This window comes from Carettochelys insculpta, chromosome 2 (genome assembly GCF_033958435.1).
Source record: "Carettochelys insculpta isolate YL-2023 chromosome 2, ASM3395843v1, whole genome shotgun sequence".
Lineage (NCBI taxonomy): Eukaryota > Metazoa > Chordata > Testudines > Carettochelyidae > Carettochelys > Carettochelys insculpta.
Window position 1 is genome coordinate 248,504,682 of NC_134138.1, and position 27,633 is coordinate 248,532,314.

Here is a 27,633-nt window from a genome sequence, read left to right on the forward strand (position 1 = left end):
AACCTCACCCTCTAATACATGCATTAAACCTGTAACTATGGTTTCCATTGTAGCTTGTGCACCAATCTCAGGCACATTTATTCTAAAGACCACTGTTTGTTTCTTACACTTTATGATTGCGCTTATATATCATAAAACTAAAGTTAAAAGCTCTCTTCCCATAAGCCTGACTCATGCCAGTCCAGATCATAGATTTAGTGTGGGATCCAGCAATTAGAGATAAATTAAACTGCAATTTCAGCATATTCAGTAGTGAACAGTATAGTGCCGTGACCAGTTAAAATGACTTGATGCTGCTGCACACTGCCATTATTACTACAGAAAGGCATACCATGATCTGAGGGTTTACTTATTATTTTATATTAACAGCCTTGATACAACAGACATTGAAAGCTTCTGTTCTAAGCTTTTCTTCCTCAAAATATTTCCTTTATTTCTCTCTGCAAAAACAAAACAATAACAGCAGCCTTGAACTATCTCATTTTCTATCCCATGGCACGTGCAAATACACAGGTTGAAAATAGACAGAAATCCCACAGTGACAATTCCCTTAATAACCCACACCATTCTCATCCTTTTCCTTTTCCCTCGTACCCCACCCAAAGGGAAAAAAAGAATTCTCTAACCAGCCTGTGAGCCTGAATGCACTGTTTTGGGTTGTTATCATCCAACTACTTTAATAATACTGTAGGTCATCTCTTTGCTAAGCCTTGCTACAAGTCTATACACAAATGCTGGGACTTACACTTCCTTCACCCTGCAGAAATCCTAGATTCTACCAGAGGCCTTCATCTTAAGAGAGTCATAATAAAAAGAGAAAGGAATCAGCTGAGTGAAGCAGACACTTCAAAATTCACTTTTCAGATAATTTTTTATATCTTCCAAAACTATCAAGTATAGTCATGGGCTTTCTCTGCTCTATACTTTGCAATCTAAAATCAAATTGACTGATTCCTGGGCTGAGAGAAACAGGAAGGAATGAATGATTGCATCAGTTTTTGCTGGTTTTACTTACTACAACAGGAATGTACTGTAGAGAACAGTCCAGAATTTGCAGGGGATAGACTAGATGATCTAATACAACTTTTCCATCTCTAACTTTTTAAAGCTGCACATACTGGTCCAAGTTCACAGAAAGGATATTTCTACCCAATAGTACTGACTGAAAGGAGATCCAAGAGAGTGGTATTTAAAAGAAAGCCAAAGTAGCAAATCATACACATCAGAATCCTTTCTTACAGAAAATGCTGTAATTATAGATGTTCATATAAAACACCTGTAAACAAAGTAACAATTTTTAAAATTAAAAATGCATTATTTATTGCAGCTTTTTCAAACCAGAAAATAAACCTTTTAACCAGTTTGCAATCATGAAGAATAGAATAGCTTTCACAAACTGATGCTTGTATGTTTACCACTAGTAACCAATACTAGCAAGACCAGCTTTTCCCTTAAAAATGAGCTTTCCCCCCCCCTCATATAAAGAATTATTAGGATCTGATTACTACTAATTCAGGATACTTTTTCCCCTCCAACTTCATTCACTTTGGGTACCTTTAAAAGATAAAAGTAACATCAGCACTGAGATACCATTTGGCTGTAAGCTTCAGTTCCTCCCTCTGTTTAAAAATACCAGACTTCTCCCACTGCCTACCCTGATTTCATACTTTTGTACTCAAAAAGTACAGTACACATCGAAGACTATTGCTGTAAAAATTAGCTTTTCAAATTGCATTCCAGATTCTCAAAAAAAGCACTACATGATTCTGAAACTCTGAAACAGAAGAAATGGTAGGGTTAGATAGGATGCTAACTTCTATGTCTAAGGCTACGTCTACACTAGAGGCATCTGTCTAAAGAAGTTACTGTCGGAAAAGATGTTTCGACAAAACTTCTGTAGTTGGATCGCATCTATACATAAAAGCAGACAAAAGGGTCCCAGGAGCATTTACACAGCTTTTTGTCAATGGTTTCTGCTGACAAAACAGATTAGCTGTGTCTACACTGAACAGTTCTGTCCACCAAAGTCACTGTAGATAGACACTTCCCGACAGCACCTCTGTCTACAGAACACACCCACAGCTAACAGAGGCTCCCCTGACAATGCTCTCTGTCGACGGAACAGCCAACCAGAAGCTCTGTGAACAGGGAAGCCTGGTGAACTTCGGTCAACAGAATGCTCCCCCAGGAGTGTCTACACGATTTTCTTTTTTTTTTGTTGACAGAATCTGTCCAAAGGGGCACTACACCTCGTACGGTCAAGACATAACTCCATGTGGAAAACAGCTGTATTCTGCTGACAGATTCTTGACAGAATTCATTGGTAGTGTGGACACTCCTTAGTACTGTTAACCGAAGGCCTCTTCTGTCAACACAGCTCTGTAGTGTAGACACAGCTATTCTGTGTGTAGATGCTTCACGAATTTTGTCTACACAACTCTCTAGAGTAGACGTAGCTGAACTATATTAACTGCTTTTGTCTATAAAATCTAACCTGTTCTCCTCTTTCAAATCTTGAAATTGAATGTAAGAATGGGTATCTTCTGAAATGATATTTTACAGCTCAAAGAGAAGTTATGGTTTGATGCAAAAATTAATGAATGAGCCTCTGTGGCTCTTGTTATTACATGGGGTCAGGCTAGAAGATAATCACAATGGTCCTTTCATCTTAAAAATATATATGAAACACAACCTTATGAATAGATAGACTTAATATATAAAAGGATGTTTTGAGCTAAAGGAGTCAGGAATGAAATCTATCTTGCATCTATCTTGGAAAGGCTAAGCATACAATAGCACCACCATAATTCAGTGTGACTATTCACATGTATGAAATTACACATACTCCTAATTTTCGGAAGGATCAGAGTCTAAGGGTACACCTAAACTGGAATTAAACACTTGTAGCATAGCCACAGCTGGTCCTTACCAGCAGACTCAGGTTTAGAGGGCTAAAAATTGCTGAGTAGACAATTGGGTTTTGGCTAGGAGGCCAGACTCTGGAACTTGCTCGCCTCCCAGGGTCCCAGAGCTCCAACCCCAATATGACTGTTTATTACACAGCAATTTTATAGCCCCATAGGCCACAACTCATGAGCCCAACTCAGTTGTCCCAAGACAGCTTTGTATCTTTAATTGCTACACAGGCATACCCAAAGAGAGAACTCAATACCCAATTTCCTACCTGGATTAGTTTAGTTATTAACACATTACTGCAGAACCAGACTGGAAATAACCACTACTGTACAACTCGTCTCTTTTTAGTTATCCTATTGGCAGCATGACCAATTAAAGTCAGCCACTAAGATGCTTCGAGTGAACTGAAATCCACAGTGCCCAGAAAGTGAGGGCACCTGCAATGCAGCCCACAGGACAATGAGAATACCGGATTACTGATCCTTCTAGTTTGTTGCTGTTATTTATTTCTTACCAGAGAAGTCTAACATATGTAAAAAAGAGTCGCTTGCTGATCTCAAAATTATTTTGATCAAATATTGGCAAAAAGTTCTGTCAATTTCTGAGTAAAAAGTAATTATTTTAAAGGCCTGATTTCTGATTACTACTATCACTACATAGCATTTACCTGTCTCCACAGAACAAGTTATCTTCAGCACTTACAAAACTGCATCTTGAAAAGAATCTTTTCCCCTATAACACCAATGCAATAAAGATCCCTTTTCCATTGGCTTATACTATAAACACTCAGAAATTACATTTAGATCAACAAATTAATCTGAAAACACTGCAATCTCCTTTTCATATCTAGCGTTACCAACTGTTACATTTGATTTTTTCCCCAAAAATCCTAGTACCCAGTGACCTGAGATTATGAAGGAAAGAGAAGTTACTCACCGTAGTAATGATGGTTCTTCGAGATGTGTCCCCTTGGGTGCTCCACGATAGGTGTTGGGCTCGCCCCGGCGCCGCAGATCGGATCTTTCCAGCAGTTTCTGCCGGACCGCATATGCGCCGGCGCGCGCCACTCCCCTGCGCACTCCCGGCCACGTGCGCAATCTGGTCCCTGCCAGTTCCTTGACCAACCGCCTTGGATGCTCCTGAAAAACACCAAACAGAGATCCGAAGTGGGGAGGATGGGCGGGTGGTGGAGCACCCACAGGGACACATCTCGAAGAACCATCGTTACTACGGTGAGTAACTTCTCTTTCCTCCTCGAGTGTCCCCGTGGGTGCTCCACGATAGGTGACTACCCAGCAGTAACCCAAGAAAGGAGGTGGGTAATCGGGTTATGTGCAGCTTGCCCCCGAAAGGACCGCTGTCGAGAAGTGGGTATCCTCTTGGAATACCTGGTGTAGGGCATAATGCTTGGTGAAGGTGTCATAGGATGACCAGGTCGCCGCTCTGCAAATGTCTTTTAGTGCGATGCCCTTGAAAAAGGCTGTTGCTGCCGCCACCGCCCGGGTGGAATGAGCCCTAGGCGGGGCCAGTAAAGGAGTCTTTCGAAGTTCGTAGCACATCTTTATGCAGGACACAATGTGCTTCGAGATTCTCTGTGAAGAGAAACCCTCTCCTTTTGACCTGGGAGCGAGAGAGACTAAGAGTCTGTCCGTTTCCCGGAAGGACTTAGTTCTGTCTATGTAGAAGGCCAACACCCTCCTCATGTCCAGGAGGTGCAGGCATGCCTCCTTGTTGGAGCTATGAGGCTTTGGGTAAAACGAGGGTAAAACTATAGGTTCGTTAAGATGGAACTCTGAAGAAACTTTCGGAACAAAGGCTGGGTGCAGCCGTAAGGTTACCGCCTCCTTCGAGAATACCATGCAGGGCAGCGTTGCCATAACTGTTGCGAGCTCACTGACCCTGCGAGCTGACGTGATTGCAAGAAGGAAGGTTGTCTTTATCGTAAGGAGACAGAGGGAAACCGTGGCTAAGGGTTCAAAGGGTGGTCCCGTTAGCGCGCTGAGCACCAGGTCCAAGCTCCACGATGGTGGAAGCGGTTTCCGAGGGGGGGTACAGGTTTACCAGCCCCTTCAGGAACCTGGTAACAATAGGATGAGCAAACACTGTGGGCCCTTCGTCTTCATGCCGAAAAGCCAATATACCAGCGAGATGGACCTTCAACGAGGAGAGGGAGAGCCCGCCTCTCTTGAGGTCCAGTAAGTATTCTAGTATGACAGGTATAGGCACTTCAAGGGGATCTAACTGCTTGGTGGAACACCATGCAGTGAATCGAGTCCACTTCTGTTTGTAGGTCTTCCTGGTGGAGATCCTTCGGCTACTTTCTAGGACTTGTTGCACTCCCTCCGTACATGTACTTTCTAGGGAGCTGAGCCATGGATTAACCATGCTTGTAGGCACAGGCCTCGGGGGTGAGGATGCACTATGGACCCCTGGGCCTGCATGAGCAGGTCTGGCGCTACCGGAAGGGGAAGCGGTGGACGATCCGACATGCGGAGAAGCAAGGGGAACCATTGCTGTCGATCCCATGTGGGGACCACTAGGATCATGCGGGCTCTCTCCCTCCTGGCTTTCTGCAGGACCTTGAGGATGAGCACCGTGGGGGGGAATGCGTAAAGCAGTGGGCCCTTCCACGATATCGCGAACGCGTCCCCCAGGGACCCCCGTCCCAGTCCTGCCCTTGAGCAGTATTGGGGGCACTTCTTGTTGTGCTGAGTGGCAAACAGGTCTATCTGGGGAAACCCCCATGCCTGAAAAATCGGTCGTAGAAGATCGGAGCGGATCTGCCACTCGTGTGTGAGTGCGAAGTGCCTGCTCAGCTGGTTTGCCTTCACGTTGTGAGCGCCTGGTAAGTACAAGGCTTTCAACGTTATATTGTTGGCGATGCACCAGTTCCACAGCCGGACTGCTTCTGCACATAAGGCACGGGATCGAGCTCCGCCTTGTCGCTTTATACAAAACATGGTGGAGATATTGTCTGTATTGATCCCGACTACCTTGCCTTGTATGTGGTCTTGAAAGTGTTTGCAGGCGTTGAACACCGCTCTGAGCTCCAGAATATTTATATGCAGTGACTGTTCCGTAGGGGACCACAGTCCTTGAGTCACCTTTTCGCCAATATGTGCTCCCCACCCTATGCGGGAGGCGTCGGTGGTGAGAAAAATAGAGATTTGTGGTTGGTGAAAGGGTACCCCTGTTAGCATGTTCTTGGGGTTTACCCACCATTGCAGGGAATTGCGCACCTCTGTCGTGGGCGACACCGCCCTGCGGACGGTATGGGATGCCGGCTTGTAAACACTCACCAACCAATGTTGTAGGTTGCGCATATGCAATCTAGCGTTCTGTACCACAAACGTTGCCGCTGCCATGTGGCCGAGCAGCTGCAAGCACATTAAAACCGGCACCGTGGGGCTGTATGTAATGACTTGTACTAGGGAACCGATGGCGCGAAAGCGAGCGTCGGGGAGATAAACCCTTGCTGTAATAGAATTTATGCGTGCCCCTATGAACTCTATGTCCTGTGTGGGGTCGATCTTTGATTTTGCAAGGTTGATGACCAGGCCCAGCGAAGAAAACGTGTTTGCTGTTACGTGTATCATGCGTAGTACCTCCTCTTTCGAGGCCCCTTTCAGTAGGCAGTCGTCCAGATATGGGAATATAAATACACCCTGTCTGTGCAGGTAGGCTGACACCACTGCCAGGGTCTTGGTAAAGACTCTGGGGGCCGAGGAGAGGCCGAATGGCAGAACTTTGTATTGGAAATGTTCTTTGCCGACCATAAACCGGAGAAAATGTCTGTGAGCCGGGTGGATTATTATATGAAAATACGCATCTTGTAAGTCGAGGGCTGCAAACCAATCTCCCTCGTCCAGTGCCGTGAGTATAGAGGCGACTGTGATCATCCGAAAGCGTTGTTTGCGCAAGTACCAGTCGAGGCCTCGAAGATCTAAGATGGGCCTCCAGCCTCCTGTTTTCTTCTCTGTGAGGAAGTATCGTGACTAAAACCCTTTCCCTTGAAGTCACTCCGGCACTCTTTCGACTGCCCTTATAAGCATCAGGTGGTCTACCTTGTGCTTGAGTTTCGCCTCGTGGGAGGCATCCCTGAGATGAGGCCTGGGTGGAGGTCTTGGCGGTGGGAGCGACTGAAAGGGGATCACGTAACCCGTGGCTACGATCTCTAGTACCCACTTGTCTGTGGTGATCTTTTGCCATTGTGAGTGGAACGGTCAGAGGCGATGATGGAACATTAATTGTGGATGACATTGCGCGATGGTAGTAATAGTGCAGCCCTCGATCTGTCCGTCAAACTTGTTGCCTTTGGGCCTGCCCCGAGGATGCACGGCCTTGTTGGGAACGTCACCTGGGAGTTCTATACTGTCGTTGCTGTTGATGCCACCCTTGGTCGTAGCCCCGTTGGTACTGAGCACGCTGAGGCTGGTACGGGTATCGCCGTTGTTGAGGGTAATACTTTTTCTTTCTGTATGGAGGGGTATAAATACCCAGGGTTCTAAGTGTAGCTCTTGAGTCTTTACTGGAATGAAGGACCGAATCAGTTGACTCTGCAAACAACTTCTGCGTGTCGAAAGGGAGATCGACAATTTTTGCCTGCAGATCCCTCGGGATACCCAATGTCTGGAGCCAGGATTCCCTGCGCATGACCACTGCCGTAGCCGTTGAGCGTGCCGCCGTGTCCACTACGTCCAGGGTAATCTGGACTCCCGTCCTTGAGGCTGCATAGCCCTCTTGCACGATGGCCTTCAGCACCGGCTTCTTATCTTCTGGAAGTGAATCCATGAGAGAAGTAAGCCTGGAGTAATTGTCGAAATTGTGGTTCGCTAGATGTGCTGCATAATTAGCCATTCTCAGCAGCAGGGTGGAGGAGGAGAATACCTTTCTGCCAAATAGCTCTAGCTTCTTGGCATCTCTGTCCGTTCCCCCCGCGTTGTACTGGGAAGTCTTAGATCTCTGTTGAGACGATTCTACCACCAGAGAATTTGGTTGTGGGTGACTAAACAGGAACTCCATGCCCTTCTCCAGGATGAAGTATTTCTTATCCGCCCTCTTGTTTATAGGTGGAGCGGAAGCTGGGGTCTGCCATATGGTGGTAGCAGACTCCATGATTGCTTCGTCGAGCGGGATAGCGATTTTGGACGAGGCCGGAGGCCTCAGGTTTTTGAGGAGCTTGTGGTGCTTCTCCTGCACCTCTGCTGTTTGGATGCCTTGCGTGAAAGCCACCCTTTTAAACAGCTCCTGAAACTGTTTGAGGTCGTCTGGGGGCGGGGGGCAACATCCCCGGGGACCATAGCCTCGTCGGGGGAGGACAAGGAGGAACCACTAGGGTAGACCTCCCTTGAGCTCTCAGGGTCCTGCTGTCGGTGGTACACCCTCTCACTAGAGGCTTGCGAGGGAAAATCTCGGGGTTCCAGAATCAGCTCCCCTTGAGACAGCTGTGTTTCCGTCCCCGTCTGTGAGTGCCCACGGGGGTACTGGGCGGTCGAGGGGGACCTGCCCCTGGGTGTATGCCTGTGGTGTCTATGCCCGGCGTGATAAGGACGACCGTGGCAGCATGGGCACGGTTCCTGGGATGGAGACCTGGACCACTCTCGAGGTGTATACTCCTGATGTCTGGGGGAGCGAGATCATCTGGACGATTGAGACAATGGTGAAACTGGTTTATGGTAGTACTCCAGAGGGTCAAATCCCAGAAAGGGCGAGGGTGGCCCGAGCCATGGTGAGGCTGGTTGGAGGAACGGGGAAGGAGGCTCTGGGTAGGCTTGGGGAGACCCATGTCGCCTGGTTGGTGTACGCAGCATAAGGGGAGGACTTGTTGAGAGCAGCCCTGCAGCCCTGTCCAGAGAAGGGCTGCGGTGCCGGGTTTTTGCTGCTGCCTTTCCCTTCCCCTGCGGGGCTGGCTCCGCCCCCCTCCGTGCCGGGGATCTTGGCCCCACTGTCGGCGCCACGCTCGGCACGCTCATGTGCGGTGCTGCGCGGGTGGTCTCCTCCGGTGCCTGCAGGCTACGTGCCTGTTGGCCCTGCACCGTTGGTGCCGCGGGGGTCTGTGCCGCTTGCGGCAGTGCCACTGGTTCTGGATCTTGCCTGGCCGCCACTCTGAATGCGCGGGCCGGCTGTTTAGTAATCGGAGGCTCAGCCTCTGCCACGTGTGCTGCTGCACTGCCGCTTGCTTGTGACTGCGGCTGGGGGCTATGAGCTACGTCAGTCCCGCTCGCTGTGACCGCCGGCAGGGATCGGGCTGGAGAGAGCTTCCTCTGTTTTTGCACTGAGGGGGTGAGGGACACCGCCTTCCTTTTATGGAGCCCTGTGAGTCCCTCCGGTTGAGGCCTCTCCGGCACGTCTGGCTGGAGAGCCTTATCAAACAGCAGCATTTTCAGCCGCATTTCTCTATCCTTTCTGGCTCTGGCCGTAAGCTTTGCACAGAAGGAGCATTTCTGGGTGACGTGTGATTCCCCCAGGCATCTGATACATTGACTGTGCCCATCAGAGGCCGGCATAGCTTCGCGGCAGGACTCTCACTTCTTGAATCCTGAAGAGGACATTGCAGTGAGTCTTTGAGCTGTTAATAGGGTACTTAGCACCTTCTCTGTGCCTGTTCCCCTCTCACGGACTCCAGCCTGCCGCAGCAGGAGGCCTACTGGCCTTCACGCCCCCGGGGTGCCTCCGCTCCTCCTCTCGTTTCTAAGACTTTCTACTTGTGTGTGTATATCTATATCTATATCTATATATATACACACACACACACACACACACACACACATATATTTTTTTTGGCAATAAAGAAAAACAATTTAACTAAGAACTCTGAAAGAGAACTCTAAAACTCTGGAAAAAAAACTCTAAATATGCTGACTCTGGCCGCAGCCTGAGCAGATTCTGTCTGCAGCCAATGGCGATTAAGAAGGAACTGGCGGGGACCGGATCGCACACGTGGCCGGGAGCGCGCAGGGGAGCGGTGCGCACCGGCGCATGCGCGGTCCGGCAGAAACTGCTGGAAAGATCTGATCTGCGGCGCCGGGGCGAGCCCGACACCTATCGTGGAGCACCCACGGGGACACTCGAGGAAGAATCTCGGCTTTCCAAACAAAAAAAAAAAAATCCAGTTCATATGGCTCCAGTTCACATGGTTGTAGAGAGAAGCTTGAAAATGTGACTTTAAGCCTATTTTATAGACTGAAGAAAAACAAAACATAAAAAAAAGGAAAAAACCCTTAAAATTGGTTTTTAACACAATAATGATTTTTGATCCAAACTCTCAGTTGTTGGGACCTGGCTCATGATTTCTGAAAGCTGATTTTTGAACTACCTGTATAATGGGATCACAGAGATTATTCTTCCTGTTTTATTTTCAATTACTAACCACTAGCCATGTTTCCCGGTACCTAGCTGCCCAAATCAAACTTGTACTACTGTTCAAGTCCATCCTATGTTCATCAAATTTCATCACCTCCCTCCTCTCCTTCAGGTTATAACAACTAAACTAACAGCAGCACCACTTCCATGAACCCAGGATAGGCAAATTTGTGCCTGTGGTAACTGTTCCCACGTGAATAAGCCAAATATAGAACATATTAAGTCACAACTTTTGGAACTGCTACAAAATAACTATTAATATTGTTAAGGTACTATAAAGGATTTGAAAACAATGCTATCCATTAAGATTTCTAAACATACTATTAGAGGCACAATACATTGACTGGTACTACAAATTGACAACTGTTCCAAATTTTGCTGAATTATGAGCACTTGTGGCCTGGAATACACCACTTCATTCTGATTCAGCTGAAACTGCAGAATTTTCTTTCAATTTAAGTTATCTTAGAGTTTCAAGACATAACATACTGTTGGCATGGTTCATTTCTAAGAAACTGACTGGTTTGATTGATTTATGTAGTCTGACTATTATTGAGATTGCTTTGTATACTCCCATGGCATGCTTTGATTTCTTGTTGTTGATCATTTTCATAATGGGACCCTTTACTGAAGTATTCTTCCCAATTTATTTTACAGTCATACTTTTGTTCAATATATTTATATGTAAAACACAATTTTCAGTGGAGGCAAGCCAATAAACAGCTTACTAGAATTTCAGTTGATTTTGTTAAAGGAAATTATTTTAAATTAATGTGGCTACTGAACTGTTGCCATACTTGACCTCAGAAAACATATTCCTTCTAATTTTTGCTATGAACATTTATTTACTTAAGCTAAACTCCATGTCTTGAATGTTGACCATAAAGACATCTCAGATTTCCTGCTACTATTTAGTATTCCCTCTTTCTAAACAAGGGCAAACATATGTTTGTTGCATTATTCTATACTCCCAGAACACCACTATTAAATGAAATCATCTATGTATTTTTGGTAGAATCTTATTTAACAACTTCCACCCCTGACAGAAACAGAGTTAGTTGAAACAAGGCTGTTTTGTTTTCACTGAGCAACAGTTCAATCACTGGTTTACTAGATGGCACTCAAAACATTTTTCCATATGCTCTTCTCAAAGAATCTGACTTAAATGTGGTTTACCTTTACCAGTGAATGAAGGCTTTTTTCACCAAACATATCCCAAAGGAAGGTCAGGTCTTCCTGGCTGTCCACATGTGGCTGCAGCTGGGCTGGCAATGCAGCCAGCAGCTCATACAGACCTATAAAATGAAAATAAAACACAAAGTATAATCTAAGGGTGATCTCATTAATTTCACTTAACAGTTCTGTGTAATTGGCTGCCTGGAACATGTAATTTTAACTGGATAGGGAGTTTGGTGTATCCAGAAAAACCTAAAGCTTAAAGAATCAAAGGGAACATTTTTAAGCAGATATTAACAGTATATTTTTTAAACCATGTCACAGTGTCAAGTTTTTATATCCATATATATTTACATAAGACTATACTGAAAATTCATAAAGATTTTGAAGGACAAAACCTGAAAAAAAATACATTCCTGTGCTTAATGGTTATTCCATTTACCTTGATCTTAGCCAAAGAGTGAAATGAGTCATGAATAGGAAAAACTTCCTTAAAAGAACAGAAATGGGAGAGGGTGGTCCATTAAAAAGGGCTCATGTTTTCTCTACATATTTCTTGCTAATATAATGTTTAATGCATTTTTATCTTGCTTCCAGCAAAGATTTACAGCGAGACAAAAGTACCTGCATTGTTAGTTATGGTGTAGCCAGATTTTTACAACACCTACATTTTAAGTATGCAAGATTTATCCAAGATTCTCTAGAAGTGTTCAAGTAACTGCTGCTCCCAGGGCACACCTCTCTAGCAGTCTCCTGGGGGCAGACAGTAGCACAGTGTTCCACAGTAGCATACAGCATAAACTATCCATCATGCACACAGACCATCAAACTGCTGTCCAAGAAATGTAGCAACAGCGCTTACAGCAGCGCTCTTTAGGGAGGTAACCTGGCATGAGTTGATATCAATTCATAGCACATGTTTAATTTTCCAGTGGGACTGCTTGGGGTAAAAAGGACAAAATGCCTTTTTCTCCTGTCTGCTGTCTACAAAAACACCAGTAATCTCCTGGGACACACTATACATGATCCTGGTATTATTTTTAGTTTGAGTAAGTGCTGCTGTTCCTCATAAGGACAGCTTTACAAGATATTAACTAGTAAAGCACATTATGGTAAATTATAGGTTGCCTATCATTATTATGCCTATTATCTCCCAAAAACCTAAGATTTGAATATATTATTAATACGCATTGTTTCACTACCTTTTAAGGCATCATTTGTCCCTTGAAAATTAAATATAGTACCTCTGGGATCTGATTATTTAACATTTCTCTCTTTTTGTTGGCTTTAAGTACAGTATTCTGGAAAAAATGTTCCTTCCAGTTACATTCTTTTCTGTGGTCCAAATGTTTTTGGTGGTTGACATTCATTTCTCTTGAAATCTTGCTTTTACTTAAATCTGTTCCTGTTTATGCTTCAGAAATACTATAAAAAAAGAGGATATAATTCAAAGCACTACAATTTTGCACTGATATAAAAACACAAAGCCTCAGCCAACTACAGCCTTGTATCAGTGGTTGTACTCACACCCAAAGATTATAAATTCAAAATAGGATGCTTGGCTCTCAGTCTCTGGATTAATAGAAGCTAGGCACCTGATATAAATGGATATGCACAGTACTGTGTGTTTTAAACAGACTTGGCTCTTATTTAAGCATGTTCACACAAATTTTAAGTGGAGTCACTGTGATTATCAGCAACACACAGTTACAGTCATCATTTTAATAGGAGAAACACGTTCTTGATAAAAGAAAAAAATAAAATTGGAAAAGTAAAACCAATGGTTACGGTTACACTGACCCAAACTGCCAGCAGGAGTATGCAAATAGGAGGTTTTGAAAATGCAAATGGACACTCATTTGCATATCACTCTCTGGCAGCCAGTAGAAAAAAAAATAGTGTAAATACGGTTCTGCAAGTGACAAACACCCCTTACGCCCCCCCGACACACACACACGTTTTTTTCTGCAGCCTCTTATACTTGATTTTTTCCAGGCATAAGAGGCTGCCGACATAGGTAGGGAGGGCGGGAGTTCTCTGACAGAACCACATTTACAGTGCTTTTTTCTGTGTGCAGCAGCCTCTGCTGGCTCCTATTTGCATACTGCTGTTGGCACTTTGAGTCAGTGTAACTATAGCCATTTAATTAGGCATTGACCAAATTCTTATTGAAAACTTAGATTTCCTACACACGATTAAGTTTTGTTTTTCTATACTTAATTCTCCAGCCAATTATTAGAGTAGCATGTATCCTTAACAGTAAACTAAGGTTATGTGTACACCGCACTTTCATCACTTTCATCAGCACTTTCCATCGCTCAAGGGTATGAAAAGACATCCCACTGAATAACGAAAGTTTTAATGATGAAAATGCCAGCGTCGACTGACTTTGTTGGCAGGAGATGCTGTCCCACTGACAAAACTACCGTCCTTTCTTGGGCATGGTTTTATTTTGTCATCAGGAGAACTCATTTCTGATGACAAAGAGCAACTATATTGAATGCCTTAAATATTGGCAAGGCTTACATGACATGGCTGTGCTGCTGCAAGCTGCACAGTGTAGACGTAGCCTAAGACTTATTTGAAAGTAAGAGTGGAAAATAGAAGACTTTGCTTTTACTGTTGCACAATCACCATTTCAAAACATCATGTTTACCATTCAGAGGAAAGAAAATACACACCTGAGCCATTTCCTCTGAGTAAAGGTGCTGGTTGAAATAATTACTTTCTCTTGATTAACAGACCTGTTCTTATTTTTCTGTAAATCATGCTATAAAATACACTCACTCATTTTGTCCTTGTATCAGGTCACTGGACCTTAACTCTCAGACAATAAATCTTCAAAGAAAACAACATTAAATATTCAAAAATACAGAGGTTTAAATACATAAGTGGTAACACAACAATATAGATTTCACATGGCAAGGACCATATACCTTCTTTGGAATACATTACCAGTGTTACCCTGTAAATTGAGTTTGATGTAACCTATTAATTTCTCTGACCCACCACAAAGAGAAAAGGAATTTAAAGGTAGTGCTATATCACTAATGTGCTATTCTGTCATTCTCACTCTATTGTGTTTTATTTGAAAGAGGAAAAAAATGGCCTTAAGATTCTTTATGGCTGTGATGTTGTATGATTGAAACATGACCATTCATATCATTAGTGTTATCACTATTAGAAAGTTGCAACATACCTTGAACAAAAACAACAAGAAGTCCTTTAGCACCTTATAGACTAGAAGATATTTTGGAGCATAAGCTCTCATGGGCAAAGACCCGCTTCTTTGACCCACTTCTTCCATGAAAGCTTATGCTCCAAAAAAAACTGTTAATCTATAAGGTGCCACAGGACTTCTTGTTGTTTTTGAAGATACAGACTAACCCGGCTACCCTTCTGATACTTGTCACCTTGAAAAAGTTCATCACATCAGATGTCAATATAAAAGTTATGATTTTCTAAGTATGATTATCTTGCTTATATTCATGTATCATGGTTGTATATCAAATTATAGATACTGACTACATACTGGCATCCTACCTATGTGTTGTGCTCCTGTGGTGACACCCATAAGTAATTTACATTCAGTCTGGCCAGCACATTGTGAATGAACTATTCAAACTGATGGCCCATCAAAGAATACTTACCTCTCACAGTGGATCACAGAAGAAGCCCACACCTGCCTTCTAAGCGTTTATGTGGATACCTTAGCCAGAAAAGGGCCAATGCTCTTAGGAGTTATTATAGCATACAAGGCATCTGACTTGCTCATGTAACCCTGGACTCCATTTTGTGCCTGTAATTTTCTACAAACTAAGACTGAAAGCAGCCCTGCCACATTGGAGAAGGTATAAGAACACTGAAGGCATCTCCATTTTGTTGTTTTCCCACTCTGATCTCTCAGATTACACTAAAAGGAACATTCCAATCAATGAACCAAGGACATTCCAATTTGAAGATTACCACAGACTTTACAAGCCAGCAGTTTATTCCATCACTACCTCAAATGTACAACAACTTTGCAATGAATGTACACATTTGATTTCCATAACCACTTTAACTCTGAACTTATTCTTCTCTCTCATGAATAAACCTTTAGATATTGGGTCAGATCTGAATTAAAAGATCAGCAGCATAACCAGACCAATATATGAGGTCAGAAGAACATTTTGTCTAAACAAACTGGTTTTAAATAACAATTAATTAGTATGTTTAATGTCTGTGTGGTGAAACAAGGGCTGGGATGCCTATGGAGACTGCAGTTTAGATTTCTTGTTAACAAGCAATGTGGTGAAACAGAAGGTTACTTTTGGTTCTTGATTTGTGTATTTAATAATAAAACAACCATTCCTTTGGTGTGAGTCTCACCTACATCTAACAGTTTATCCTGAATTTGTCATCCTCAGCTGTAGCCCACTAAAGCATAGGTTATGATGACACAAGGAAATCATGGAAGATTTTTTGGTGTTGTTTTTATAAAGGAGTTTCCTCTCTGGACTTTGTATTAAAAATACAGGTCTCAGCTATCTTGGAAGATCACACAGCAGCTAAAGAACTTGTGAATTGATAATATCACAGGAGCCAAGAGGCTAGAAGGTAGAGTAATTATTAGACTGTATTACACATTTATTTTCAGTGACTGAACAACAGTTTGGAGAAAAAGGTAGCTTAATTAAAAATTTACTCACTCTGAGCCCTCTTCAAGTAAAAATATGCTGAGTCACACAAGAGAACACGAACTCCGACTGCAGCTGTGGGCGATTGGAAGCAACTAGGTTCAGCCAGCTCGCACACGTGACTAAAGAGCATGAAAGGAACCTCACGCTGGCTGCGCATGCAAAGTCCAGCCAACCACGGCTGTAAAAATCTCCGAACTGCAGCACTAGAGTGAGTCTGACACCAGATGTGGAGCATACACAGGGACCACTTGAAGAAGAACCTGAGTATTATTGTAATTTTTGATATCAAACAACAATCCCATAATCCAATTTACCAGAATGGCAAGATAAACTGGAATGTCCAAGGGGAGTATTTGTGACTCCATGTTAAGACTGTTAAGACAGTAGACCCTCAGAGTTACAAACCCCTTGGGAATGGAGGTTGTTTATAACTCTGAACAAAAAGTTTTGTTTGTTCTTTCACACCTTTACAACTGCATATGAATTTAAGTAGCTCTGAAACTTTACTATAAAAAGAAAAATGATGATTTTCCCTTTCTTACAGTATATATTTAAGTAATTTTTTTCTTGTTTTATTTTGGTTTTGGTCTTTACTGCTGCTTCATTGGAAACAGAAGTACTGTACACAAATGAGGAGTGTAATTCACTAGTCCATAATCCTAGTGTTCATTACTCTGAGTTCTACTGTTGTGCTTTAGGAGTTCATATTTGTTATTGCACTGGCAGGATCTAATTATAGAACATAAAACCAGTTTGAGGTCTCTGCCCTGCTTTTTGACAGTTTGCCCTGAGGTTGGCACTCAGTCAAGAGCCACTCCAGACAGTGTGACAGACAGAAACTATAACATGGGGAAGAGTGGAAACAGGGAAAGGGCACACAAGAAGATAAAACAGCACAATGGGCATAAGTATATTTTTAAAATTTCCTTTCAGGTCAGATTTAAGGGTTGGGGGTGGGGTGTTGCTATGAATATGTAAGGTAAGATTATGATGTAGTTTCTGGCCAAGATTAACTCCCAGTTGTGTGCATGGTTTGTATGAGTAGGATTAGAAGCCCTTCTTTTTGTATTGTATTTATATAGGCTCTACAGTGCCCAGGTGCACAAGATAATTTACTTTCTGTCACACTACATGCTTTTGAGAAGAGACCTTGAAAAGAGATGGCAAAGGAAAGTAGGTGGCGCGTGGGGAAGTAAACTGGACTGAATAGCCAATCTTGGTAATTTTTAATACCCATCTGTCTGATATGATGATCTGCCATGCTGTATGGGACGGAGATAAAAGGTCTCTAAAAGGATGGATGTTTTGAATGGTTCCAGCCATTGAGAATGTGTAAGGCATCTTGGGCCACAGATCAAACCCTCAAAATTTTTGCTAAGGGTGGTTGTTGGAATCTTGATGATTTGAGATGGTAGTGGTCTCTGTCTACATTTTTGAGGATTATATTGCCTCTGTGGTTATGTGTATGGTACAGATATTGTTCTTTGTGCTGAGTGGTATTTCCTCTTTCTTTCTTAGAATAGGCATGTAGATGCCTAAGGACTGAAGAGTCACACTGGAGTCTTTTGGTGTGTGAGGCAACCGTGTTAGCTTTGCAGCTTTGCATATACTACCACCTGTGTCAATAAAACTTACATCCCTCAAGCGTGCGAATATTCCACCCACCCGAACAATACAATTTTAACTTACATAAGTATTAGTGTGTGCAGTGCTATGTCAGCAGTAGAGATCATCCCACTGACATAGCTTATGAGGGTTGGCATATAGCATCTTCGGCACATGAGCTTCGAAGGTGCACCTGTACTGGTACAGCTGTGTGACCATAGCGCTGTAAGCACAGGCATGTTCTTAGCTCAAAACAACTATGGTCCCTTGAACGGAAGAGCCTCAATGGTGGTTTGTACCTCTGTGGGAAACCCAGGAAGCTGAAGAAAGGAAGATTGGTGCACGGCTATGGCCATGATGCTAAAGACTGTGGCTGTGTCCAGTGAGACTTCTAAAGCTGTTTGAGCTAGAAGGTGACCATCTAAGATGACTGCTTTAAATTGCTCTTTTTTGTCCTCAGGGAAGAAAAAAAAACTGTTAAAAACCTCTTAGGCCAGAGTGCCCTTATCTATGGGAAGGTCTACACTAGAGGTACTACTTTGGTGCAGTAGTAGTGTGTCCGGTGACGATGCTCTATGCAACCAGAAGAGCACTCTCCCATTGGCATTATTATTTCACCTTTGTGACAGGTAGCAGTCATGTTGGCAGGAAAGTGTTTCCCACCAGTACAGTGCTGGAGTGCACAGCACTTAGGTCACTGTCACTTACATAGCCAGAGGGTTGTCTTTTTCATACCCCTCAGCAGTGTAAGTTAGATTAAATTAAGTGGAAATGTAGACCTGCCTCTCAAGTTCTTCTTCAAGGACTGTTCTTGTGGATGGTCTATTTTAGATAAATCTGTACCCCAGGCTTGTAACTGGAGAAGAAGTTTCAGTAGCAGTGCCTGGTTGGGTCACATATGTGTTGTCTTGTTGCACACCACCTCTGTCAATAATAAAGTGCTGTGTGACCAACTACTCAGTTCCTTCTCTGCCACCCTTGATGTGAGAAAGAGCAACCAGCAGTAACCACGAGTCTCCTTTTACCTTAAGAATTAGTTTAGATGTGTACCTTTTAGAACTCCGTTTACCTGGTTACTAGTTCAGCTACCATTCATCTTCCCAATTTATTTTTTCTTAAAAATACTTTTTTGTAGATTATCATTTTTATCATAGCCTTTAGTATAGCACAGAAACTTTCCCTCAGTAGGAGAAGCCCTACTAAGAGGCATGCCTGGGTCCCTGAGTTTTAAATGCTACATAGCTTGCCAGTGTTCTTGACCCTCAGATGACATTGATACTGACTGCATAAGGTAGCAGACCCTCTGGTACCAAGTGTACCATGCAAGCCAAAGATCTTTAGTGGTCATGCATAGAGAGAAGCAGCGAAGAAAAACTTGCCGTCACTTCCTTGGCACTGCCAGAGCCACTGAAGCATGAAGGGCCAAGCAGTGCTGCAGTCTACTGTGTCATCTTCTGTCTCCCTGGCTCATAGCACACAATTCTAGGTACCAAGAACTGCTGAGCTGGGGCTTTAAGAGGAACGTCCAATTTATTGAGACTAACCCTGTGAGATTGTGAACAACAAGAAGTCCTGTGGCACCTTATGGACTAAGATATTTCAGAGCATAAGCTTTCGTGGGCAAAGACCCGCTTCATCAGACTCATACATCTGATGAAGCGGGTCTTTGCCCAGGAAAGCTTATACTCCAGAATATCTCTTAGTCTCTAAAGTGCCACAGGACAGTCTGTATCTTCGAGAACAAGAAGAACATAGCTACCTCTCTGATACCTGTGAGGTTGTGAGATTTGATAGCACCACAGTTAGGATAAAAATGCTTGGAATTTAGTTAATGTGTTATGGTTCCTCCTCTTGTATGCAGGAAGTGACCTGTGGAGAGTTGACTCCAAAAGCAATTGCTTTGCTATAGAAAGTTGTCCTCATGGATGTAAATGACCAGAGTGCCCTTATCTATGGGAAGATCTGCACTAGAAGTACTACTCTGTGCAGTTGTAGTGTGTCTGGTGAAGATGCTCTATGCAGAATTGTTGGGCGCCTGGGCAAGATGGGGGGGATCTGTCTCTGCACTCCTAGAAGGGGTGTGGCCTCGGGCAGAGGACGCATGGTTGGGGCTAGCCTCCTTCACCAGGCCTTTGGTGCTCCGGCATCAATTTAGAAGTCCCAGGACTCCAGCCACCAATGCTTGCTGGAGTTAACAGTGGCAGCGGCCAGAAGCCCAGGCCATTTTGAATCACTGGGTCCCAGGGGAGTTGCCCCTTTCTCTCACCCCATCAGTGGGCTTGCCCAACTTCTAGAATCTCAGCTTAGTTTTTGAATATAAGTTTCTAACCTCATGATTGTAAAGAAAACTTTAAAACGTGACCAGAGCATATTCTAAATGTTCTGAAGATAGACGGTTAAAAAAATTAAAAACCCCTTTTAAGAAAAAGGATTTTGGAGTGCTTAACTAATTATTTTTGAGTGTTTGGGTTGGTAATGCTGTAAAAAGCATTACACAGGATTGTTCTTTTTCTACCCTTTAACTGTTCTTGTCTGGTGCCCATCAAATGAAAGAAAATTTAGCTAGCTAGGAAAAGGAAGGCCGATAAACAGGAATTAGAATAAACCAGCTTCTATTTTGGAACCAGAAAAAAAATACCTGGAGCAATGTCCAGGAATCAAAATACTTCCACATTTAAAGCCACAGATTACATATAACACATGTATTCATACCAATTTCCACCAACAAAACTGCCTCCCCAAAGTCTGAAGGTAACTGACATTTTAAAAATACTAGCCAATTTATACACACAGAGAAAAAAAAAAAAAGAGACAGTTTTGCAAACCTGCAAAGGAAAAGGACTTCCTACACTAATTTAGCCCCGATCTCAAATCACAAGACACCCAATCCTGCCCTTAGCCCACCAATCCCTTGTCAAAAGTCTGGGAAGGAAAGAGCTATCTTCAAAGTCAACTAACTAAATGAAATAATGGTAATCCAATAACCACAAAAGGTGTCAATTTCAATAATGATCGGCTCCTAATTCTACATACCAATGTGCACATTGCTGATTTTTGTCATATCTTGTTTACAATACTACAGAATAGTATTCATAAACTGAATAATGATCTGTATCCTGGAAGAACTGAGTGAGGAGAAAAAGAATTGCAAAAAGTTTTGTATAGTTCTTGTGAAAATATTTACAGTATATTTTAATTGGGCTTTTGTTAATCCAAGTACTAAGGACTTCAAAAGGTATTGATGAATCACATTAGTACTTTGGATTCTGCAGAGACAGGGACATGAAGTTAAGTTCTGCTGGTAAAAAAAATATGTAAGAGAATAAAACCCAAAGATTTCATAATTTCCCCTGTTAGACATTGTGTGTGACAGATCATTTGCCGGGCCAACTTATGATCCAAACAAGAGCTCTGAATTAGTATGAAAACTTATGTCTCTTGCCAACAGAAATTGATCCAATAAAGGCTATTACCTTATCCGCCCTTCTCTTTCTAATATACTGGGGGGCAACAAGGCTACAACCATACCACATACAATAATTCTGCTTATGGCAGCATAAATTTTATATTACCAAAAAACGTGATTTAAATCAACCTGGCACACATTTAAGGGATCTATCCATGCATTCTTTGCACTAATTGTAACAGAAAGGTAAACATCTGCAGTAGAGACCACAGTTGTCAACTAGGACAACAGAAAGCATTTCAGTGAAAAAAGTGTCAACTGTATTGGAAAGTTCAGTGTAGTACAGTATTTCACAACCTTTCCAGACTACTGTAATTAATCCAGGAGTCTGATTTGTCTTGTGTACCCTCAAGTCTCACTTCTCTTAAAAACTACTTGCTTACAAAATCAGACATAAAAACACAGAAGTGTCATAGCATATTATTACTAAAAGGTGCTTTTGTAATTATATAATTAAAAATAGTCAGAATATAAATACATACACACTTGTGTATAGTACAGAGAGCAACATAAACAAGTCACTGTGTGAAAGTTTAGCTCATATTGACTTCACTAATGCTTCCTATGTAGCCTTTTGTAAAACTGAGCAAATACCTAGATGACATGATGTACCCCACAAAAGACCTCTGAATACCATCAGGGTACACATACCCCTGTTTGAGAACCACTGGTATAGCCCTTGGTTAAAACAACTATCAGAGAAAATTCTGTATACTTAATGGAATCACTTGTACATGTCTATTGTACATCTTCTGTTTTTTACCCCCCAAACCTAATATAATTTTGTCCAAGTTTTATTATTTAAAAAAGCAAATTATATACAAATTAAACTGAAGATCTAATACAATTTAAATCCCAAAATAATGGAAGGCTTTTAAATCAGAAGCAAAAGGACACAAAACTCTTCCAACTCTACAAAATTGTTTCCTATATAGTAGTATATTCTGGAGAAGAATACTAGCTCCTAGTAGGAGAATAAATGGCTAAGTAATTGATGAAAGTGTTCCCATAGTGAACCACTCATATTGCAGATTCCAGATGCTCAAGATTCTTGACATCAGAATGGAAAAATTTACGGTTAGTCTAGAGAAATTTAATATCACCATTCTTGTCATATCCTTCATAGCTTCATTATTAGGACAAGTCTGTGGAAGCTATAAACCAGTGCTAAATGATAAAAAAATATGGTCTCTGCGTTCCATCACTCTTACATATTACAAGAAAATGCTAACATTGTTAGGAGTAGTACAAGAAAAAAAGTTCATAAAGTTGACGCTAATAGATGAGTATTTACTTTCATTTGTTAATTAATTTTCTGAATTAGTATTCTATACAACAATGCTGGGCTTAAAATCCAAGCTTTCAATAGCAACTAAGACATAATAAACACTAAAGAACATATATCTGAGCCCAGAACAACACTATCAAATTTTATTATATTAGTAAATTGGGACACACCAACCTTTAAATTTTTCCATTTTGTCAAAGGTAAAATAATCAACACTGTTTGCTACCATTTATAACAGGTTTACTTTTTCACATTTAAAGCATTATTTTGTAGTTCTGTAGGAGGATCAGCCAATATTTTAGTTACCAAAAATGAAACAACAGAATTCGTGTTTTTGTTGCTTATGCTCTTGATGTCATTGCTACTGCACAGAAGTCAAAGTCACTAACATTCATTATCTAACACAGTATCTGTAAAGATGGAATTTAAAATAGTGCTTGTAGACAAGCTGCAGTAAAAAAGAGTTACAATGGATATAGTAAGTGCTTGCTGTAATACATATAAAGAACACTAATCTTTCAGGGCTCAATTGTCCAAAAATTTGCAGATATATTTAAATTCATGTTCTGTGGCCAGTCCCATTGAAATATGTTGGACTGCTAGTACATCATGTTCAGTATATGTGCAAGATCAGGGTGATAGTGATTAACTCATTCCTACATGTAAATATAATTTTTAAACTGAACATTTTGTTTTCTGCAAATTCACTAACAGCCTCATTTTCAGAGGAACTGAATATGGTCCACAATCCCAAGGCAGTCCATGAATCCAAGCATAATCATCATATTTGGAAAAAATTCATCAAACTATTGTTTTTTTTTTAGTTTTAATAAACTGTCAAATTTTGATATCCTTGTGAGTGCTATTTTGCAAGCTCATATTTCAAAGTTAACATTGACATTAGTTAAGCTTTATTTTGCTTTTTTGATGAATACTGAATTGCAATTTTGTCATAAATGATTTCAAGGGGGAAGACTAAACCTACGCAGGACAGTAAAAACCAACATGCAGTGAGTGAGTGAGTGAGTGTATGTGTTTTAATACAAAGTTTGTAGCTATCTTTCATTACTTCGAATTACATTAATGTGAGAACCTATCTTAAAACAACTGAAAATGTTGAAAAGGAGTTCTCCAGATAATTAAGTGCGCCATTTTTTGAGTTCTTCTTCTTATAAAATGAAAGCCTTTAGTTTTAGTATTGGGTTACAAGACCTATAAGATTTGCAGTTGTTCCAAACCGTTCCTGGTTTTTAGGATTTCTGTAAACATGCGTATTTCAAATTTAACATTACATTCCCAGTATGGTAATAACCAGACAAAAAAAGTGTGAAAATTCAGAACAGTGAGGGGGGAGGCAATAGGCATATATAGGAGAAAAAGCCCTAAATATCAGGACTTTTGCTATAAAATCAGGACATCTGGTGACATCTGAGTTAAGCTGAACAGTTGATTTCCGTTTGCATTCATGCAGTGGAGGACAGAAGGCTGGAAAAGTGCCTCTACCTATACTCAGCTGATCACCAATGTGCCTTTAAAATAAACTAAGGAGATCAAAACAGTTGCTACACATAATATCAGCAAGCATCATATTCTGAAGTCTAATTGCACTACAACTTTAATATACTCCTGTTACATCATTCAACTCTGTAAAGCTGCAAGAGCAACAAAATAATGATAGTACTGACAATGTGAAATAGAGAGCTTTAACAAAGTGGAGGAACCCATGCACAGATTCCACATTTCTCTTTTCAAAAAAAGCCTGTGGCTTTAGCCTTCCAAGGAAGTTTGCATATTGTGGCATGCAGAACACTCTCAACTAAATGGCAACTTGTTTAGAAATCTATTGTGCGGGTCATTTGCCAAATATTTGCGTCCTCATCAACACCAAAGAAGGTGGATACATGTATCTGGCATATAGTAAAAAATAAAACAAGTCACTACAGCATTAGGCTATCCAGGAGAGAGACTCACTGAGCGTGTTCAATGCACTAACTCTAAATTCCCAGCATTTGCCATAGTAAATGGAAGGCCTGGCACTGGGGAGGATAGGTGTGGAATACTTAATGTGGCAATTATAGTTACAAAAAAGGAAAAACAAATTTACCTTTAAGAGATTGAATGAAGTCTTCCAACAACAGGAATCAAAGCTATTTATTACTGAGCTGAGCCCAAAACTACTGGAAAACTTCATTTGATTACCATGAATCTCACTTTTCCTCTGTTCCACAGGGCATCAAAAGACCCTATCATTAGTAGGATTTCATGCAACAATCAGGAAGATGTTGATGTAAGTTGTAGTTCAGGCAAACAAAATTTACTGTGAATATCACTTAATACACTGAAGGAAAGAAGTCTCAACGAGCATAACATTTAGCACAAGCAAAAGCTATGTACTCAAATCAACAGGAAAATATACCTACTTTTCAAAATAGATGCCATGTCTCAAGGGTATGTTTAAGCAAAATACAACACTGATTAGAATGAGTGGCAAGCAATTCATATATTCCTTTCACTGAAATCCATAGAGTACATTAAATTCTGTTTACATGGATTTTCTTTAACAAGAGAGAAAGAATATTTGAACATCTGTAGCTGCTCTATGTCGAGCAACTGGAATTAGCATGGCAAGCTTTCAGTAACTATAAGTACTCAGACAAACAGTATTAGGACTACTAGTAAAACAGCCAGTCCTTGACCAGAAGTTGGGCTGAAAAGCCAGAACACCTTCCCTCTGACAGCTGATGTACACAATATTCTACAGCTAAGCTAGATTTTGGCACTCTTCCATTTTATACTGCAGTACAATAGTCTGCTCCAGTCAAAGGACAGCCAGCAAGACCAGAAACTGTCAAACTGTTCATGTGATTATAGTTTTCTAACAAAAACAGCAATGTATTAAGTTTCTTGGTCAAAAGACAACTCTCCCTGCTATTGATTAAAGCTTACTGCACAAATAATGTTTCCTTGCTGTCCCCTCCCCACGCCCCTGCCCAAAAAAAAAAAGATTAAGTAGAGATTGCACCTCCCTTGTCCAGCATAGTTGAGACCTGATAGGTCCCAAACAAGAAAATTTGCCAGATCAGGGGAGGTCCAGGACTTCTGCCCCTGGGACAGACTCCAGCCCCAGCCTCCAACCCCCTCCTCTGGAACTGTGTCCCCAGCCTAGGCTCGCTGGGGCTGCCACAGGCTCCAGCTCCTGCCCCAGCTGTCATACGGCAGCCAGGGCACTCCAGCTCTGTTCCCTGGCCCCACAGGGCAGGCAGGGGGCTCCTGATCCTCGCTGGCTGCCATAGAACTGCCATGGGGCTCCGGCTCCCACCCTTGTGCTTCTGCAGGGGAGGTGTGGTCTCCAGCCCCCACACTGCCACAGGAAAGGGGAGACCTCCAGCTCCAGCCCTCAGGCTGCCATGGGGCAAGGGAGAGCTCCAGCTCCTGGCCTTGCTCCTGCCATGCTTCTAGGGGGGCAGGGAAGGAGGGCTCCACTCCGAGCCACACTGCCGTGGGGTAGGCAACATTCCTGCATTGGCCCCAGCCACAGCACCAAGACCAGCACAGTACTCTCTCATCTGGCAACATATGTAGTCCTTCTGGACAAAAGAGTACGGGATTTGAGAATTGCAATGTATAAACTTATCCAATTTTCAAATGTTACAAGTTAAAGTTAAGTTTGAGTGCAAGTAATTTAATATTTTTAAGACACTTATCATTGGTAAATATAAACTATATACATCTGTAATGACACTTTGCTGAATGAATATATATATCAGACATTTTAAAAAGGACTAACTCTCTTAGAGAAGTTTCGAAAACTTGGTCAGAGTGGTATGAACTTACTAATTAGAATGAAAACATTACTGATAAGGTAAAAGTCCAAATGCAATTTTTATATCATCACACATTGGTTCTTTTGTAAGGATTAAAGCTGATAATTACTGCTTATCAGATATATCTTAGCTTCCTACATCTCTCATATTAATGCAAGCCTACAGACCATGTAAGTGCTTCTGGCAAGTGAGGGCAGCAATCATTCCAGAAACAAGGATGACAGCATGATCCCACTGAAACCAATTAAAGTTTTGTCTCAACCAGCACCAATTTTCAGACTGGAAATTTAAGAAAGTGATGTTGTAACCTGAACTATGATGTAGCATATTACATTTGCTGTGCACCCCCTGTGCAACTTTCATGCCTGAAAACGTTGGCAGTATTCATCTGCACAGTTAGCAGCTTCGTGTCAGCGAATACAGGGTTTACCATTTTTTTATGTAAAACAAAATTGTAGTCACAGATTTCAGCAGCTCTGACCAGAGGTTGCAAGATTTCACTGCCCTGCAACCCTCTAACCTATTGGTAGGCAACCTGCGGCCCATATGTGGCCCATCAGGGTTCTGTGTGTGGCCTGTGAAACATTTTGTTTACCCTTGCCCACACACAGGGTTTCCAGATTTCACAGATTTCTGTTCATGTAGATTTTTTTCTACCAATATTGCTAAAGACTTGCACATAAAACAAAGGCACATGAAGCCAGGTGTGCAGTGACTGCTCACAACATTGACTGTAAGAGCTGCGCACTCCCTCTGTATCCAAAGTGCTGCTACACTTCAGCTGGTACACCCTACATATTCTAGGTGTTTGGGACCAAATCTGACCTATCCCAGACAACTGCCTTGTTTATGACAATCTTGAGACTCACTGGGATGAAGGAGAGTCACAAATATGACCACAGAACAGAGAAGTCTGGTTTGTGGAGGTTCAACCTGTATGCCTTCCCAGGTAGTCATTTCTATTTTGTAAGTATGCAACTGAATGTTCCTTCCTAAGGGAAGTACTTTGCCTCTGTCCTTACCGAATTTCATTTTGTTTACTTCATCATTTCTCCAGTTTGTCTAGATCACTTGAGAAAATCCAAAATATTTTCAGCCCCTCCCAGCTTGCAAATTTTATAAAAACCTACTCTTTATGCCACTATATATGCCATTGGTGAAGAGATTCAAAAGAACTGGCCCTAGGCATTAGCCCTATGGAACTCCACTCATTATGACCTTCCAATATGCTTGTGAATCATTGGTAACTATTGTCTGGGAACAGTTATTCAACCAGTTATGCACCCACCTTCCAATAAATCCATCTAGGTTGTA

General features: G+C 42.0%; 1 protein-coding gene across 2 annotated transcripts in view; it reads right to left on the bottom strand.

Annotated features, from left to right (window-relative positions):
• Window positions 1-27,633, bottom strand: part of MPP7 (MAGUK p55 scaffold protein 7) — a 407,772-nt gene that overhangs the window by 226,900 nt on the left and 153,239 nt on the right. For both annotated transcript variants that reach the window (XM_074984915.1, XM_074984916.1), the window contains one exon: window positions 11,455-11,573. In XM_074984915.1, the coding sequence (XP_074841016.1) occupies window positions 11,455-11,573 (119 nt within the window). The remainder of the gene's footprint in view (window positions 1-11,454; window positions 11,574-27,633) is intronic.